The sequence below is a fragment of the Muscardinus avellanarius genome (assembly GCF_963383645.1).
Source record: "Muscardinus avellanarius genome assembly, chromosome: 8".
In the NCBI taxonomy this organism is placed as follows: domain Eukaryota; kingdom Metazoa; phylum Chordata; class Mammalia; order Rodentia; family Gliridae; genus Muscardinus; species Muscardinus avellanarius.
Genome location: NC_137794.1, coordinates 59190812 through 59211478, shown reverse-complemented (window position 1 = coordinate 59211478; position 20667 = coordinate 59190812). Strand labels below are relative to the sequence as shown.

General features: G+C 37.9%; 1 protein-coding gene across 2 annotated transcripts in view; it reads right to left on the bottom strand.

Moving 5' to 3' along the window:
• Nucleotides 1–4354: 4354 nt before the first annotated feature.
• Nucleotides 4355–20667, bottom strand: part of LIN28B (lin-28 homolog B) — a gene marked incomplete at both ends in the record, with an annotated part of 126252 nt that continues 109939 nt past the window's right edge. For both annotated transcript variants that reach the window (XM_080700328.1, XM_080700329.1), the window contains one exon: nt 4355–4724. In XM_080700328.1, coding sequence (XP_080556454.1) covers nt 4355–4724 — 370 coding nt within the window. The remainder of the gene's footprint in view (nt 4725–20667) is intronic.

Here is a 20667-nt window from a genome sequence, read left to right as displayed (position 1 = left end):
TTTTAAGCCTCAAAATATCCATAATTGACAGGATAAGACATTAAGCATGAAACGAGCATATAAAACCCATGTCTACAGAAAAACAAACAGCACTTTAGTCCGACTCCTTTTTGTCCTTTAAAAACAAATAGTCCCAAGTGTTTGGATTTTTTCGCTTGTAAACAACATAAGTCAAAATGGACATGAAGTAATCTAAATACTACACAGGGTAATTTTAAAATGCTAGATAAAATACTGTATTAAAGACATATAGAAATCAGGGTTCACTTTGGTCTCTAGTATGTTGTTAATACAAAAAAAAAAAAAAAGCAACACATACTGATTAAAGCCAGCTTGGTGGTAGGTGCCAGTGGCTGGGAGAGGTAAGTGACTGAAGAGGTAGTCAACACTGCTGTTTTCAAGCTGGTAACTCAAGGGTTAAGCCACAGATGTATAATACTTTATCATGACTTTGCAGCTTGTTCCAAACAAAGTTAACAACAATCACTGGTCAACCTCTCACTTGAACTCAACAGCTAACACAGATCACACAATCACCACACTTAAAGAGGCTGTGGACAGTTACACAAGACAGAATTTGATGCTTTCAACAAGCTGTTCCTTCTTAAAACAAATAAATCTCATTAAGACATCTTAGAAAATTAAAGTTAGTGCGGCTGTATTGGTACATTCCCAGATTTTATAACCAAAAGGGGGATACACATATATACTTTATGATAAACATTTCTTAGAGAAAACAGATAAATTAATTTAAATTAACTTTAAGACTTAATGAGATTTCCCATGTCCTGTATAATTCTTACAGTGAATGTTACAAAGTCTATTAACACTTATGGGCTCCTATTCACAAACTAAATACAACCAGCAGTAACGTGGGCTGCACTGGTGCAAAATAAAACTAAGCCAGAATACAAACAATTATTGGCAATAAAAACATCCTGTATTTGGAGGTGGAATGATGCTGACAACATGATATTTCTCGATATTTTTTTCTTCACATTGCACGCCAAACTTCCAAGTTAAAAGCAGGTAAAAAATCTTTCTAAATCTTTTAATTGTAAAAATACATTCAAAGACTAGAAATGTAAGTAGAAAAATGTTTCCATTATAATCTGACATGTAGCAAATGAACAGCTCACAGGGATTAGAGACTGATACGGCATCTTGTTTAGGAATTACATTTGTGTCAAAATGAGGGTGAGTCTCAGAGACAGCTGAATTCATGGGCCTACTGCCCCCCCATTAGTAACCCCTGCAAAGTGATGTTTCACATAGACCCCTTTCCCTCAGTGGCTAGGAATGGCATTGCACTTTCAAGTTCACTCTTTGGCAAGCCAGTGCTAATTAGTTACATGCCTGGGGCTGCAATATGCTTTGGGGCTTCAGGGCAGCAGAGACATGTAAGTGAAGGAGATTGGCATCTTTGATAACTGCCCAGCATGAATACACTCATACACCAACTCCTCCAGGAGCTACCCCTTCTTGTCCTTCACCTCTGGGCAAAGCAGCTAATTCCAAAATTGCTTCTGTGTTGTGTTTTGTTTAAATTGAAGAGTGCCCATCATTCTTTAAAATACATGATAACTTCAAGGAAATGCTTGGAAACTTTGCTAACTAAAATGAAATGCTTCGTTATTCACAAGTGTTTGTCAGAAACATGCAGCTGTGAATGCTATCTATAAAATAGATAAAAAGATTCTGTACCAGAGAATTATCAGCCACCTGTAAGGCTGGAGCAGCATAAAGTTGTGCTATGTATCAACTATGAGGTAGCCTTTTTCTGTAAACAGAATATTTTGCTCATGTAAATGAACAATGTACTCATATCAGTGATATACACATCTGTATGAAGTTGGGGAATTCTGCTTTAGAGGACTTTTCACATGAAATAAAAAAAAAAGAAATGTATCTGATATTTAGGATTTTGATCTATGTCAAACTCAGAGGTAGTTACTAAGATCGAGTACATGTACTTACATAAAGGTCTAAGTTATTTGGCTTGTTTTGAGTAAGCAGGACTGTAGACTATCCTGTAAAGAAACAATAACAACATTATATGGTATGTTCCCTGAGCAAAGTTTTTTGTCCTGAGTATGTTATGTAATAGTGACAATTTTTTCATATAAAAAATAAACCCCAACTCTTAACCATAAGATAGGTTTGGTATGTGCTCTTAGTAGTTCAGTCTGGTCAGATGCTGAAATAGATTTTAAATTGCAACCATAAGGTCCACATTTCTCAAGTGTTTCTGTCTTTTCTATTTTCATCTTTTTAACCATGATCTCAGCTCTGAACTTCTATGTGTAAACAGAGAATGTCCAATTTTCAAGTCCATAATTTCCTATGTCTATAAAGTCAAGGAACTTTGGTTTGAAATTTCAAAGTGATGTATCACATCACATTTTGCATTTTTACTGTTAACCTGCTTATTATACCTGCTAAAAACTAAGTGATGCCACTTTGATTTGTCTACATAATTTAAATAAGCTTGAAGTCCTCACATAAGGCAAGGAAGTACTTCTCTATAGCTATATCACATTCAATATCGTCAAAGGTAAGCTGTGTTTCACAGCACACTGACATTTCAGTATATACCAAGGAGATTCTCATGAATGCTGTTGAGAGATTAAAGTTGAGTTGTAAAGGATTGGTGGGCCATTCCTTCTGGCGCCCTGCTTAGACAGCAGCAACTATGCCAGCATCCTATGACAGGACATGTGGGATAGGGAGTAGGGACTGTTTTGCAATATATATCTCATTTGAGTCATGCTACGTTTTCTTTTGATTATCCGAGCTTACACCAACAGGCCCATACAAAATTCTATTGCCAAACTATAGTTAATTGGTACTTTCTTATATATGTTTCAGAAATTTGCCCATAACATCTATAACCAGGATGAGTCCAAAATAGTTTTTCACAATTGAAACCTAAAGGGACCAATACTACCACTAGTCCCTAGCCGTTTTTTTTGTTTGTTTGTTTTTGTTTTTTTAACTATAACAGAACCAATCTGCAACAATTCTCTATCCTCAGCACCTAACATTCATCCTGAATCCACAATATGGATTCTTCAATGTAAGTACTGAAGGTTACTTCCCTCAGATCAGTGCTATACAAGATGCTTCAAGCTGCATGGTGGGAGAGGTTCTGTTGCCTCCTCCCCAGGCTTGCCACTCTACTTGCCTGTCATCAAACACTACATTTTTAGTATCATTCTCAGGTCATACATACTGGGCAAATGTGAGCATCCACTCAATGCTCGTTTTCAGCCCCAGCATTTTATTAATTTCCACGCTGCTTCTGATGTTTTTGGAACAAGTTAGAGAATTCTCCAGGGAGAATAATAAAAACAGCCACCCAAAATATACACCAAATGATTGGAATTTTCCTCTAAGGTCTTCAGTAGTAAGTGAGGAGGGCTCCCTGCTCCAAGTAAGGGTTAGAAGACTGACTTGGTCAAGGGAAGTCGCAGAACATGTACGAGATGACCAAGACCTGGAATCAACACAGGACTGGAAACAATCAAGTCACTAAATTTATACATTACCCTCCCCTTCACTCTCTTAATAGCCATGTAGTTTACAATCAAAACATAGATTTAAAAACATTGAAATGTCGGCACAGAAATTACACATTCATTGTCTTTTCTGGAGTTATGTATCCCAGAATCAAAAAGCTTATGGCAGTCAGAGGCATATGGAGCTAAAGTACTACCTTCAATAGGAGAAAAAACAAAAACTACCCCGCAGATATCAAGAAAAAGAGGAATTCTCAAACTTAGGAGAAACTGGATGTCTTAAAAACCTTTAGTACCATATGGTTGGCAGCTCTGAGAGTACCAAAGTGTCCTTTGGTTCAAACAAAAGATAACAGTCAGGGTTTGTTTTTTTTTTTAATGGAATATAAAAGTGGTACTTTTAGGAAAAACTCCAGGGGTTATCTTTGAAACCATCTTAAATGCTCCATATGGATTTTTCAATTCTCGGAGACATCTAACTATGTGAGGGAGGGTGTGTGCTTCTATCTACATACACACATATATAAAGACGAACCCTCTTTATATAGGTGTCTACATTCCCGTGGAGAATTCTCACACCAAGACACACACAGATTCAGGCTCTCTCCCTCTCACTCATGTATTAATATACATAGTATCTCATTTTCTGAATTACATAAAACATGACACCCTGCTCATATGTCATTTTCTTAGAGTGATTTGTCTGTTTAAAAAATTCACAGTTCCTCAACAGTAGTTAAAAATCTCAGGTCAGCTGCTATCTGAAATACTGTTCCCCTGTACTTGCATGAGGTAGACTTCCCAACCGGGTAGAGAAAACGATACATTAAGAAGCATTATGTCTTTTTCCTTTTCTGAACGGAAGGCCCCTTTTTGTTTTGTTCTTCTGGTGCTGCAGATGCCTTCGCAGAGGAAGCTTCTTGAGGTGACCTGCCTGGCCGTTCTGAGATCTCTAACCAAGCCTCCTGAAGAAAAGGTGGTGATGTGCAGCCACGCCCTCCTCCTGCTTCTCGAGGTGAGGTCGAAGCGCACGGCTGGGATTCTGCTTCCTGTCTTCCCTGAGAACTCGCGGGCAGCTGTGCAACAATTTTGTGTGGGCAGTTTGCCACCATGTGCATGATGCTCTGACAGTAATGGCACTTCTTTGGCTGAGGAGGTAGACTACATTCCTTAGCATGATGATCAAGGCCACCACAATTATAGCATCTGCAAGCAAGAATGAGGAAAACGTCTTAGAAACTGGCTGTATCATTAAAATAATAATTTACATAGGAATGTGATTTTTAAAAATTACCCAAATATAGAAACTGTCAATGACATCTGCTTATTTTAATATGCCTTCTTAAAATTGATGTTATTTATACTGGTTGCTTCAAGGACCATCATTGCCAGAATATTCCAGCAACTTTCTAAATTAGTTGTTAAACATATAGCCAGTGAAAACAAGAGTACTAAAACATGAAAGATTCATCATTTCCATGTAGATAAATGACTCAAGTTTGAGGTGATTTGTATCTTATTTTAGCAATACTGGGGATTGAACTCAAAGGTGGTTCTCTCTAAGCTACATCCCCATCCTTTTTATATTTTATTTTGAGCCAGGGTCTTGCTAAGTTGCTCAGGCTGGCCTCGAACTTGTAATTCTCTTCTGCCTTAGTCCCCAGAGTTGCTGGGTATATCATTGAGTGTGGATTGACAGGTTAAATTAAAAGAACAGGTTAGCCCACTAGAGGGCAGTCAATATTTAAAGAAAACAACCAACTAGCTTTAAAAATAAGAGTATAAAAATACAGCTGTTTGCCATAATGTAAAATGGCAATTTGTTCAGCAATTGGGAAAATTATAGACCAAATTAAATTTTATGAGTTCAACACTTCTTTAAGTGTTAATTATTGTGATTGTAGAAGTCAGCTGAACTGGAAGAATTCTTTTCCTTTGTACAAAATTAAGTAGTACAGTGAAATTTGATATATAAAGTTATCTAGTCAGAATGTCAGAATGATACCGGGCAAATTACCAAGTAATTTTACAGCAATGCAGAGTGTCTGAATCAGGACAATGCTAAAAGAGAAACTATATACTTACATCAATTTCATAAAGTCTAAAACTAGTTCACTGACTAGAAAAGCTTACTATCTTTTCTTTCTGTAAGAAGTATGTATCCCTTAGTGTGAATTTCTCTAAGTTTAAATAAACACAAATCCTTCCTTAATTAATATCTGAATGCATATTGGGGACATGGCTTTGTATTAGAAGTTTGAAAATTTGACTTAGTTTCTAAAAGTTGAGCAAAGATGTTTTGGAGGCTATATTTACTCGTTTTCAATCAGACTTAATATATATATATATTTTTTTTTTCTGGTACTGGGGATGGAACTCAGAGATAGTCTACCTCCAAGGCACACCCCAGCCTCTATTTTTTTATTCTTTTTATTTTGAAAGAAGGTGTCATTGATTTGCAAAGGGCCTCACTACGTAGCTGAGGCTGTTGGAGAACCTTGGTCCTCCTGTCTCAGCCTTATGTCCGCCACCACGCCTGGCTAGATTTTAAAAAATTTTATATTGAAAACAACAGAAGAAAAAAGTGAAGAAACTAAGAAAATATTACATTTACAAAGACTTTTAACCTGACTGTTGTACATACAGTTTATTTAGTGATTTGTTGTTTGTTTTGTTTTTGCAGTACTGGGGATCCAACCCAGGGGCATTCTATCTTTGAGCTACATCCCCAGACCTTTTTTTTTTTTTTGGTACTGGGGTTCCTGGAAGCCCTTCTACCTCTGGGCTACATTCCCAGACCTATTTTTTACATTTTTATTTGGAAACAGGGTCTCCTAAGCCAGTGCGCGTGGCTGGCTTCGAACCTGTGCGATCCTCCTGTCTCTGCTTCCCAAGCGTGGGGATTACAAGCATGTACCACCATGCCCGGCCCCAGACCTATTTTTATTATTTATTTTGAAATAGGGTCTCACTAAGTTGAGGGCCTCAGTAAGTAGTTGAGGCTGGTGTGAACCTGTGATCCTCTTGTCTCAGTCTCCCTAGTACTGGGATTATAAGGATATTCCACCACACCCAGCTGATTTGTTTTTAAATAAATGTTTTAAGAGCTTTCTGTTTTAAATTTAGTTTCCTAATACCTTATGACTTCATAATTTCAATGTTTAAAAACAAAATAGCAAAATATGTAACAATTACTTTAACCCTATAAGAACAACAAAAATTAATTATATTTGTATGTGTAATAGAACAGCAAACTTACTTATAACCACCTTATATGTCTAAGACAAACTACTATCTACTACCAACCTGATAGGCAGTGTATGTGGAATACTTAGTACTTTGCCATTGGGGATCCATTATTTTTTTATTTTTTTATTATTTATTTATTTATTTATTTATTGCAGGTCTGGGGATGGAACTCAGGGGGCATTCTACCTCCGAGCTACACCCCCTGCCCTATTTTAAAATTTTTTTTATTTTGAAACAGGGTTTCATTAAGTTGCAGAGGGCCTCACTAAGTAGCTGAAGCTGTCCTTGAACCTTGATCCTCCAGTCTCAGCCTCTGGAATGCTGGGATTACAAGCATGGGCCACCATGCCCGGCTTTGGGGATAAAAGGTAAGCTTTCTCAACTGTCAAAAACTATGGCAACTATTGTCAGGCTTTTTCAATTATCTATATTATCTTACGGATTTTAGAACAATAGAGTCACAAGATGGGCTTTTATTCTTGGAAATAATTAACAGGTATTTGTCTTAACAGATGAATTGTTCTAAAAAATTAAAGAGAAATCAAGTGCTAACTAAATTATTGTACAATTATCTAGCATAACATAATAAATTAACAAGGCAACATTATAATGGAGATTTAATGTTATTTCAGCCATCAAAGAGATGGTACAAAACTAAAGAATAATAAAAATGAACGACAGATGCTTCAAATTCGGGTTCCCAGATAACATTCAAAACTGCATCTTTGAAAAATGTCATCACATTACTTATGGTTTTTTTTCACATTTTTATCTTCTAGAATGGATAAGCAAATTTTTAAATTAAATTTGCCCATCTGTAAAATATCTTCTTTTGAATTAAATTCACTTCCTGAGGACAACATCCAGTCAAGAGCTCATTTTCAAAGAGAGAAATAGGTGGAAGGCTTCAGTAACAGAGCCGGCTCTCCCGCGGACGAGTGGATTCATCACTCACTGGGCTATGGGCTGCCTGCCATTCAATGCGGGGAACTATTCTGCCTGCTCAGACCAGCAGCCTGGTGTCAGAAATCTACTTCCGCAAATGGTGTCTTCAATCACACTCTGCATTTGCCATTACATTTGAGTTATAAGAGTTATTTTTAAGGATAATACATAACTTTGACTTCCCGCGTTCTGCTCTCCATGGTTAATTCACCCCCTTGGCTTTTCAGATATGTGCTATTAGGTCAGACTGCCTTCTGCATTGAAAAAATATGTATTAAGAGTATATATGCTTAGCTTTAAAACAGGAATGGTATTTATTCTCCTCTCCTATTTAATCATTCAATGTCAATCATTCTTAAATTGTAGATCACACCCCATTATGAAATCTCTTCCTTCCCAAGGGATTGACACCAAAATGGAAATGTCCGCTACCTCTCAGCTCCTAAGTGATTCCACAGCCACATAATCCATACATGCTTTATTTAGTTCTAGTCCCTTTGTTCACTCTCCACACTTCTCCAAATCAGTTTATTTTTCTTAGTTTGAATTAACTTTACATTATGTGAGTATAAAAGTGGCTAATCGTGCCCAAATACAGCTACATGCTTTAGAATGAGAAGGGCACAGTGTAATAAGAAAAGACCTTACAAAGAAAACTGTAATCATAGGCTGTTAATCATATGCCATTATGTGGTCCTATAGCCCCACATTGAAAACAATGAATAAAACCATTTGCCAGAATGTACGAGGCTTGGGATCAGTCTTCAGCAGTGCCCCCCCCACAAAAAAATCTTAAGTAATAAAATTATCCATGTTAAGTATTTTATGACACAAAGTATATTTCCTCACATATTAAACATAAAAATAAAAAAATACTGTCCAATCTTAGAATGTTATGTTCTTCATGGAATGAGATAGCATATTCTTTTTTTTTTTTTTTTTTTTTTTTTTTTTTTGTGTGTGTGTGTGTGTGTGTGTGTGTGTGTGTGTGTTATACTGGGGATTGAACCCAGGGCATTCTACCTCCAAGCTACACCCCAGCCCTCCTATATCCTCTCTTTTTATTTATTTATTTATTTTGTGCTACTAAGAGTGGATCCCAAGGGCATTGCACCTCTGAGCTACACACCCCCTGCCCTATTTTTTAGTTTTTAATTTTTTTTTTTTTAATTTTATTTTATTGGTGCACTGTATTCATACATCATAGTGGGATACAAACTTTTGTAGACATACATGCACACATCGCCCAGTCAACCCCCACCCGATCCCCACCCCATTCTCTCCCCATCCCTCCCTCCCATGCTTGGCTTAGTGGTTGACATCTAGTATTATAGCAATTTATCCAAAATTAAAAATGATAATCTCACATAACAGTTTCATTTGTCTGATACCAAGCTTTTGATGACTTAAATATAACATTTCAATATTTCTTTTTGCTTTCTTTCTTACCAGAGAATATTTTTTTCTTTTTTTTTAGGTGAAACTTTCATATATTTATTTTTCAGAAAAAAATCTATCCTGATATGGAATATGGACTCTAGATACCCAAAACAATCTCGAAGCAAAAACAAAGCTAGAAGATGTATATTTTCTGATTCCAAACCATATAAAGCTACAATAACTGAAACAGTGTAGTACTGTTCTAAAGGCAGATATATAGACCATTGGAGTTAAATACAAGCCTAGAGCTAACTTCTTCCCTATATTGTCAAGTTATTTTTGACAAGGTTTCCACGAAGATTTGGTGGTGGAAATTAATAATCTTTTAACTAAATATTGTTGAAAAATAATAATTACATGGAAAAGAATAAAATTGGACCCTTACCTAATCCCACATACAAGTATTAACTCAAACTAGATAAAAGACCTAAATATAAATCTTAAGACTATAAACTTTTAGGAGAAAATCTGGGTCATAAAACCTCACAACATTGAAATTGGCAGTGATTTCTTGGATATGATTTCAATGGCACAGGCAACAGAAGAATATACAAACTCCCTAAAAAATAAAAGAAAATATTGTATATCCAAAGACAATGTAAACAGAGTTAACAGTTACTAATAGAATTGGATAAAATATTTCCAAATGCTATATCTGAAGGTATATTAATATTCCAACTAGAAATCCTAAAAATTAACAACAATAAAGGCAAACAATACAATTTAGAGATAGGTAAAAGACTAACATAAATAATGAATCTCCACAGATAATCAATCTTAGTTGTCTGTTGGATGGAAACTCTTGTTTCTCTGGTTCTGGTGAGTGTTACCTATTTCCTCTTTGTAGTTAATCTCTTTGAGTATTTTCTCTAGCGCTGGTTTTGAAGACATAAATTCCTTCAGTTTCTGTTTGTCATGGAAGCTTCTTATTTCTCCATCTAATTTGATAGAAAGTTTTGCTGGATAGGAAATTTTTGGCTGGAAGTTGTTTTCTTTCAGAGTTTGGAATATGTTACTCCAAGCCCTTCTGGCTCTCATGACTTGGTTTGGGAAGTCTGGAGTGATTCTAATTGGTTTGCCTCTGAATGTCACTTGGCCCTTTGTTTTTGTTGCCTTTAAGATTCTCTGCTTGGCTTCCACATTGGTCATTTTGACAATTATATGGCGTGGGGATCCTCTTCTCGGATCCTGTCTAAAGGGAGTTCTATAAGTTTCCTGGATCTGTGTATCAACCTCTTGTTCTATATTTGGAAAATTTTCTGCTATTACTTCCTTGAAGAGATTGTTGATCCCTTTGGTATCACTTTCTTTTCCCTCCTCTATTCCAATTATTCTTAGGTTAGCTCTCTTAAGATGGGCCCATATTTCTTCAATGTCAGATTCCAGCTGTTGGATATCTTTTTCTAGATTAGAAACTATGCATTCATTTTTGGATTGCTCATCTTCTAAGAGTGAGATTCTGTTCTCCATGTGGTCTAATCGGTTGTTTGTGCTTTGAATTGAGGCCTTTACTTCATTAATTGCATCCTTTATCTCTTTTTGGCTCTCTCTGAGTTCTTTTCGAAGCACCTCTATTATTTCTACAGTTATTTTCCTGATTTGATCTTCTAGAAATCTCTGATTTTCTGTTTTATCAGGTTCTAATGTTGTGGGGTTGTGCACATTCATTACTCCAGTGTTATTCTTCTTTCCCATGATTTCGGAGGTTTGTGCCTTCTCTGGGTTCTTCCCTTGGGTCACTATGGCTTCACTTAAGGTGCTCTGGATCTCGAGTCTGTATTATCTCAGACCCTACTACTCCTTTACTGGGTTGTATCACAGAGTCTCCGACCCAGGGAGTCGATAGAGGCTGCTTTAAACTATGGGGGGTGCCAGGTTGCACGCTCTCCTATGGTGTGATATCTCTGCCACCACCACTCCCTCACTGGGTCAAGTCCCAGGAGGCACAATACTGGGATTTCTCCTCTGTGGCCCGCAATTTGACTCACTGTTCTTGAGTACGTAGATGTAGCTGTACTGGACTCGGTGAATTCACTGCTGCTGCCGCCGCCGGTGGCAATATGGTGCCTCTGCCACGCCCTCGGCCATGAGGCTGGCGTGTTTTTTCTTCTCTGGTTTTGATTTCCACTCTGAATCCCTGCAGCGTGTGCTGAGCTCAGCCACTGGGAGCTTTAAATGCTGTCTGCGCCGAAAGATCCCGCCTGGCTGTTCCGCATCGGCTCACCTCGGCTTGCTGTAGCCGTCCGTTGAGTTCGTCGCTGCCGCCGGCAGTATGGCGCTGCTGCCGCGTCCTCGGGCGCGTGTGTCTCCTCTGTGGCCCTGAGCTCTGTTCTCAGTCCGCTTTCTCTCTGGAGCCTGGTGGTTTTTTTGTTTTTCTGGTGATGGTGTTTTCTGGCTATGAAAGGCGCTCTTTTTGTGGTAATGGAGATTGGTTGTTAGCGGGACTCTTAAGCCCCGCTTTTCTCGGTCACCATCTTCCCGGAAGTCTCCTTTTTTTTTTTTTTTTTTTTTTTTGTGTGTGTGTGTGTGTGTGTGGTACTGGGGTTCCTGGAAGCCCTTCTACCTCCGGGCTACACTCCCAGACCTATTTTTACATTTTTATTTGGAAACAGGGTCTCCTAAGCCAGCACGCGGCTGGCTTCGAACCTGCACGATCCTCCTGTCTCCGCCTCCCAAGCGCAGGATATTCTTTTGTGTGTGTGTGTGTGGGGGGGTACTGGGGTTCCTGGAAATCCTTCTACCTCCAGGCGGCTACACTCCCTGACTTATTTTATATTTTTATTTGGAAACAGGGTTTCTTAAGCCAGCGCGGCTGGCTTCGAATCTGCGGGATACTCCTGTCTCCGCCTCCCAAGCGTGGGGATTACAAGCTTGCGCCATCACGCCTGGCTGAGATAGCATATTCTATGAGTACTATTTCTTATTTTTTTTTAAAAATAAGATGGAAGATGAATAAAATTTGAAGTCACATTTTTAATAGGTTATCAAAATAAAACTAAAAATTTTTAATGAAAGAATGTCATCAACAAATTAAATAAAAGCATCTGAAAAAGCCGGGCGTGGTGGCGCAAATCTGTAATCCTAGTACTTGGGAGGTTGAGACAGAAGGATTGCAGGTTCGAAGCCAGCCTCAAAAACTTAGCAAGGCCCTCCACAACTTAGTGAAATCCTGTTTCCAAATAAAAAATAAAATCGAGCTGGGGGTTTAGCTCAGAGGTAGAATGCCTCTGGGTTCAATCCTCATTGCCACCTCCCCCCAAAAAGTATCTGAGATTGCTAAATAAATAAAAACAAATCTCTTAGGCATTTAGAACTACTTAATTACAATCTGAAAGAAATTATGACTTTTTAATAAAACAAAACCAAACACCTATATTCAGTAATAAATCAACGAAAACATCTAAATTCCTGAGGATTTTTTTTTGTTTTTTGGGGGGGATACTGGGCATTGAAACCAGGGACATTTTACTTCCAAGCTATACCCTCAGCCCTTTTTATTTTTTGATACAAGGTCTTGCTAAATTGCTGAGGCTGGCCTGAAATTTATCATCCTCCTGTCTCAGCCTCCCAAATACTGAGATTACAGGTATGCACCACAGCACTGGGCTAGACTTCTTCTTTTCTGAAAATATAATCATCAAATTGACTAAGATTGTGCAGACCTATAATCCCCATATATGGGTGGCTGAGACTGAACTGCAGGTTCCAAGCCAGCCTTAGCAATTTAGTGAGGTACCCTCAGCAATTTAAGGGGATATACTGTTTCGAAATAAAAAATAAAGAGCTGGGGGTATAGCTCAGATAAAAGCCCCTGGATTCAATCCCTAGGACAAGAAGGATCTGCTATGACCTTTTAGAAAATATCTCATTTTGGTCTAAATGACCAAATTTACTAGTATTTCAAGCAAAACCAGTAATAACGTAAATAATTAAGCTCAACTGACAATGACTAGATCAAAATATATGTATACAAGGAGGCTGAGACAGGAGGATCACAGGTTCAAGGACAGCCTCAGTAAGTAGCGAGACTCTAGTTAACCTAGTAAGATCCTGCTTCAAAAAAAATATAAAACTGGGGGTAGAGCTTGGAGGTAGAATGCCCCTAGGCTCAATCCCCAATAACCATTTCCCCAACACAATAACTTTTAAATAAACTCCAATGTCTTAAAAGGCTTCTTCAAATCATGTTCCCCCCTGATATCCAAAATAACAACAAATATGCCAGGCGTGGTGGCACACGCTTGTAATCCCCACACTTGGGAAGCGGAGACAGGAGGATTGCGCAGGTTCGAATCCAGCCAATAAAAGTATAAAATAGATATGGGAGTGTAGCCCGGAGGTAGAAGGGGTTCCAGGAACTCCAGTACCACCACCACCAAAAAAATAAATAAATAACAACAAATATTACATTAAGTAAGATGTGGCACCACAAAGTGAGAGCCAGAGGTGCTTTTCTAAAAGTTCAATGGGACAAAAGCATAATTTACGGTGTTTTTTGGTATTTGAAACTGTTAAGAAAACAATGGGTATGTTAAGGATAAAGATAGAGCAGGCTTCTCCAGAGGAAGAAATTGTTGAAAGACTAGTAAGTGAAGCAGTATCAGAGAGAGAAAAGAGTAGAAATAGAAGCAGAAACATTGGGCAGGAAAAGGTGTGAGTATAGGGAAGGACTAGATTAAACTCTCTGGAAAAGACATCAGATGAGAAAAAGGATTGATAAAGTTTCCTAATGGGATGCCAAAGGGAATTAAGAAAAGTCAGGGACTGGAAAGAATTTCAGGAACTAAACTGTAAAAGGATAACTGACTCTTTGAATTACCACTTTTAATATCCAATCCAACTAAAATTCAAAAATGAGGGGCTGAGATATAGCTCAGCATGCACAAAGCCCTGAGTCCAACTGCCAGAAGCAAAACAACAGGAATGGTAATAAGAACACGCCTCAACTTTATATACTAATAACGTTCCTCAACTCTGTTATGTTTGAACAGTTACTTCTTTTTTTTTTTTTTTTTTTTTTTTTTTTGGTACTGGGGTTCCTGGAAGCCCCTCTACCTCCGGGCTACACTCCCAGACCTACTTTTTAAATATTTTTTATTTGGAAACAGGGTCTCCTAAGCCAGTGCGCACGGCTGGCTTCGAACCTGCACACGATCCTCCTGTCTCTGCCTCCCAAGCGCGGGGATTACAAGCGTGCGCCACCACGCCCGGCTGCGATATATGTTCTTTAAAAAAATTCCCTGAAGCCGGGTGTGGTGGCACATGCTTGTAATCCCCGTTGGGAGGTGGAGACAGGAGGATCGCGCACAGGTTCGAAGCCAGTCGTGCTGGCTTAAGAGACCCTGTTTCCAAATTTTAAAAAACCCTGTTTCCAAATTAAAAAAAAAAAAAAAAAGGTACAAAAATAGGTTTGGGAGTGTAGCCTAGAGGTAGAAGGGTTTCCAGGAATCCCCAGTACCACCAAAAAAAAAAAGTTCCCTGAAGAACAAATACAAATTTAATACCAGAAAAGTTTCATTAGTATTCTTTGAAATATAAAAGCCAGTGTCATCTTCCTCTTTTACCTTATTTAATGCTAAAAATGAAATAATCTATGTACAGTAAAGCTAAACATACTGTTAATAGAATTTAAAAAAACAATAATAATATTAGGTTCAATTTACTGGGAGCTTATCATGTTCCTGACACTGCTCAAGACTTTTAATGTGTTATACAAATTATATAACTTTATATAATATTTTTATTATATAATTTTAATTTGATTTTAATTATATAATTTTATATAATATTTCCCCAAACTCTGTGAAATGAGTACTGTCATTTCTTCATGATATTGATAAAGAATTAAGATTCAGCTGGGCGTGGTGGCGCATGCTTGTAATCCCCGCGCTTGGGAGGTGGAGACAGGAGGATCGCACAGGTTCGAAGCCAGCCTCGCTGGCTTAAGTGATCCTGTTTCCAAATTAAAAAATATAAAATAGGTCTGGGAGTGTAGTCCAGAGGTAAAAGGGCTTCCAGGAACCCCAGTACCATCCCCCCGAAAAAAAAGAATTAAGATTCAGAGTTCACCTGGAGAGAAATATTAATTGAAAGTAATACTTATACTAAATGTTATACCCAACAATATTGATGTAATTTATTATATAAGTCTAAAATATAGGGTCTTGAATTAAAACACCAGAATCTACATATACACATATATACCCATATGCATGACTTGGAAAACTTCCTTGCTATTTAGATTAGTATTTTGTCACTCTACTGTGGAAAGGTGAGCTTCTCCCTTTGAGCTACCCTATTTATATTTATATTTCATTAAAGGTGGGACTTTAGTCCAGATTTTTTTTCACTAAGAAAGCCAGGCTTTATTTCTATCTCTCCTATATTTCTTGTTAAAAATTTTTCTAAAAGTATTTGTAAGTAATTTTCTACTTTATTTAATCATGTGTTTAAGGCTATAAATTGGAACTGTGGGTTGGCATACTATAATCAATGCTATGAAACAGGTTCAATAAAATTCCAGTCAAAGAGAGAAGCCTGACATTTTAGTTAGCCATTCAAATCATACTGTGATGTGAATGATGCTTTTAGGCCTTGAGATATTGTAATCAGATTGTGCTGGTTGGAGTAAATATAAATTGAGACTGCCTTTCTCAGAGAATAATTTGACAGCATATTTCAAAATATTAATAAACATACCCTTGGATGCAGCAATTCTAACTCTAGGAATCTGCCCTCCATGCTCATTCACTGATAAGCACAATAATGTGGGCACTAACATATGAACTAACATGATGCCACACTGGCAAAAGTTAGAAAAAGTAAATGGTAATAAATACAATAAAGCACAGACGTCTGGCCACAGAGTTCATGTTCTTTGCCACTAAGCTATACATATGTATAAATGCAAAATGCAGGCATATACCAAGGAACACTCAGCAGATTGTGAAGTAAAGAAATTTTAAAAAACTGAAGTACATCTTTACACACTGACATAAAAATATCTCCAAGACAAACTGTTAAGTAAAAAAAAGTAAACCATAGAGCTGGGCGTGGTGGCACATGCTTGTAATCCCAGCATTTAGGAGGAGGCTGAGACAGGAGGATCACAGATTTGTGGCCAGCATCAGCTAATTTAGTGAGGCTCTTTGCAACTCAGTGAGACCCTGTTTCAAAATAAAGAACAGAATATGGGGCTAAAGGTGTAGCTCAGAGGTAGAATTCCCCTGGGTTCCATTCCCTGGGTTCCGTCACCACAAAAAAAGTAAACCACAGGATAATACATGATAAAGCATAATCACTTTTGTGTTTCAAAGATAATATACATGATTCAAGTAATTACATGCATTTTTTGCTGAAGATTTAAAGAAGTTTATTAGAAAGATAGAAATACAAAAAATAGAAATACAGCTCCATACCAGACTGGCATGGAGAGGTGACTCAAAATGAATACACCCAGTAATTACAGGCATTTTTAAAGGTATGGAAAAGGTTCTGGGAGAGCTGGGCGTGGTGGCACAGGTTTGTAATCCCAACATTTGGGACGCTGAGACCAGAGGACTGCAGTTCGTGGAGAGCCTCAGCTACTTAGTGAGGCCTTCCACAACTTAGTGAGACCCTGTTTCAAAATAAAGAATAAAACACAGGGCAGGGAGTGTAGCTTAGAGGTTGAAAGCCCCTGGGTTTCATCCCTAGACCTGCCCCCCCCCAAAAAAAAAAAAAAGATCCTGGAAGGATAAATGGTAAATTAACAATTAAAAGTGGTTTCATCTGGGGAATACTTAGTAAGGTGAAAGGGCATTTATTTCCCATGAAGTTTTTTGGGGGTTGGGATACTGGGGATTGAACCCTACGGACATTCTACTTCTGAGCTACACTCCTAGCACCCCCCCCCTTTAAAATTTTAATAGGGTCTTACTAAAGTTGCTGAGATAAGCTCCAAACTCTGGTTCTCCTGTCTCAGCTTCCCAAACACTGGGATTATATGTGTGCACCTGTTTATATAATTCCATTTCCATTTGACCTTCACTATTGCTTATGTTGCAATAAACTTTTGTAACAGTGGTTCTAGAATCATCTTGAAAGCTTTTAAAAATATAATGCCTAGGACCCACTCCAGATCAATTAAGTCAGAATCTTCTAGGGAGAAGCTCCAAGCATCATCACTTTTTAAAAAAGCTCCTCTGCAGACAGTAGTGTGCTGCTACCTGAGAACCACAGCTGTAAATGCACCCAAGTTTTATGTTGCTACTCTCACCCAAGGATCGCTGTACAATACCAACTACTATAAGATATATGGTTCAGAACAGGGTAAATCTCCCAACACACTATTTTAACAAGTCATAATGCCTAAAAAAAAAAAAAAAAAGAGGGGAGAGGAAGAAGGGACAGAAGGAAGAAGGGACAGAAGGAAGAAGGAAAATGTTTATCTTATTTCCTTTCTGGAAACTAAAAATGACTACCTGAAATTTCTGGCTGGTCAGAGCTAAAAAGCCCACAAACTTTTCAGTATTACTGATCCCTGCTTATTTTGGAAGGAAAACACTATAAAAAAAAAAAAAAAAACTACTGAATTTAATTTCAGCAGTAGTTTTCTGTTCTGAAATTATTTATACTATAATTAGTTCATTAGTCAGAAACAGGTTCAGTGTATAGGTAACTGTGTCATCAAAATGAAAGATAATTTACAGGTTTTTTATTTATTTATTTATTTTTGCAGTACTGGTATTGAACCCAGGTGCTTTCTACATCCAAGCTACACCTCCAGCCCTATTTTATTTTTTTTATTTTGAAACAAAGTTTCACTAAATTGAGGAGGGCCTTAGTGAATAGCTGAGGCTAGCCGCAAACCTATAATTCTCCTGTCTCAGCTTCCCAAATACTAGAATTACAAGTGTGTGCTCCTACTTCTGGCATAATTTATAATTAGTTGCTACTTTCCCTATACTTCACCATCATGATCAATGAACATCTGACTTACCATAACTCTCTTGATTCTCATCTTTAGTTATCCATAGTTAGAACAATTTTAAAAAGCACAGACATTTGTTTGATATGGCCATACTCTTGCAAATATTTCTCCTAATGGCCCAATTCTGTTGGCTTTTAAAGAAGAAACTGCTAGCCTAGTGTGGTGGCCCACGCTTATAATCCCAGCATTTGAGAGGCTGAGATGGGAGGATTGTGGTTCAAGGACAGCCTCAGCTACTACTTAGTGAGGCCCTTTGCAACTCAGTGAGACCCTGTTTCAAAATAAAGAATAAAACATAGGGCTTGGGTTTAGCTTGGAGGTAGAACACCCCTGGGTTCCATCTGCAGTATTGCAAAAGAAACAAAATAAGAAGAAACTGCTAAGCCGGGCGTGATGGCGCACGCTTGTAATCCCAGCATTTGGGAGGCTGAAACAGGAGGATCCGGGTTCACAGACAGCCTCAGCTATTTAAGTGAGGCCCTTTGCAACTCAGTAAGACCCTGTTTCAAAATATAAAATAAAAAATAGGGCTGGGGGTGTAGCTCAGAGGTAGAATGCCCCTGGGTTCCACTCCCAGAACTGAAAAAAAAAATGCTTTTTTATGGGTACAATAATACGATGTGTTTTTAATAAAAATGATCTATTTTGAAAAAAATATATGTTGCCTACAAGAGTGTCACTACTATGGTACTACTACTGATCTCTATATTTAGAGAAAAAGAAGCTTGTAGCAGTTAAAATTCTGTGTAATCAGACCACTGTATGAGTTGGTTCCCAATATTATTATAAAAGAGTGAATCTTAGTCAGCAGGATTGTCAGTTAGTTCTTTCTAGCACGTACTAAATGGTAGTCCTCGATAGCTCTGTGTTGCCCAGTTCTGTGGTAGCATGGAACCAGAGTGTGGCGGAAACTGAAACTGCTGGCAGTAGAAATGAAGTCTGTGTCTTCCCCCAAACCCTGTTTCCTAACCAACTAAACTGATTTGAGATTTGAAGTGATTCAAAAGGTTTCTTTTTAAGTTGGATGTGGTGGTGCATGCCTATAATCTCAGTACTTGAGAAACTGAAACAGGAGATTCACGGGTTAGAGGCCAGCCTCAGCAAGCTAGTGAGATGTCCAACAATGAGTCCTGTCCGTCTTTCTCTGTCACTGTGTGTGTGTGTGTGTGTGTGTGTGTGTGTGTGTATGTGTGTAATATATATGTAATAATAATTAAAGGGCTCCGGGATGTAGCTCAAAGGTAGAATATCCCTGGGTTCAATCTTTAGTACCAAAAAGATAAGATTAAACAAAGGACTTCGCAGCCTCCAGAGCCATAAGCCAAAGAGGTGTTTTTCTGCTGACCTCTTTTAGTGTCTGGTTATATATGAGAAACTACCTAAAGACTTTGTCTGTTAGTGGATTCAGCTGCTTATAATACTTACTTGGTCATTTTCATAAAATCAAGGAAAAAGAACACTTATGAATATATATTACATGCACAGCTTTATTGTACGAGATGTCAATGAAAGATATATGGAGTTAGCTATATAATAAGGTTTGCACATTTCACCTCATTTGGTGTCTTCTCTTTACTGCTTTTTGGATTATCTTTGTTTTATTAGTATTGGGGCTCTATGATTAATGACATGGTCCATCTTGCAACACCAGCTAAAAATGCACCACAGTATCTTAAAGTCCAGCTAAGACACAGCAATAGCTCTTTTCGTAAACCTTTCATCTTATAAAACAACAAGATAAGATGGACAGTGTGGGGGAAAGATACGTAATGAATGGTAGTGCAGGTCACTGAGAAGTAGGGATGGGCATGCAACTGATTTAAGAGAGGAGAGGCCACAGAAGGGAAGAGAAATCACCAGAGGGGTGAGGGGCAAAGGGAATCTTTTTCATGTCAGGGCACTTTAATCAGCAGGGATAGTTATAAGTGAAACTTTTCTTGTATTTTATTTCAGGATGTTTAAAAGTACTCGGTAGGTTCTGCAGTGATACCAAGAAACAAATCACTTGCCAAGTCTTCTACTTTGGCCCATAATTTGAGGAGCATAATAATGCATTTTAGGTCACAAGTTAAATCTTTATTTGAAATAGAAATTTTATCTCTCTTTTAGGTGACAAACAATATCCCAGACAGGTAATATATTCTGACTAATGGAAAAGTTGAAAAAACAAGGAGAAAGATGTACTTAAACACAGATAGCTTAATGCCTTTCAGTTTCTTGGGAGTAAAAGCAGTTTGTTATGAAAAAGGACCCAATCCCACACACAGTGGGCACTCTGCCAATGCTGCTTTCAGAACTCAAGACAACAAAGTGGGAATGTACAGGTCAGGAGTCATGCACACACATTCACACACACATTGACACACACATGCCAAATGCATTTTTTGCGGTAGCAGTGTCGTAACTATCCAAACTGCAAATGTCCATCCTTGTTGGAAGTTGACAGTTGGCATACCCTATTTGGTCACACTGATCTTTAGGTACAGAATATTCTGGGAGGTTATTGCTATTATGAATTATAAAAGAAAGATACTCAGTGTTTAA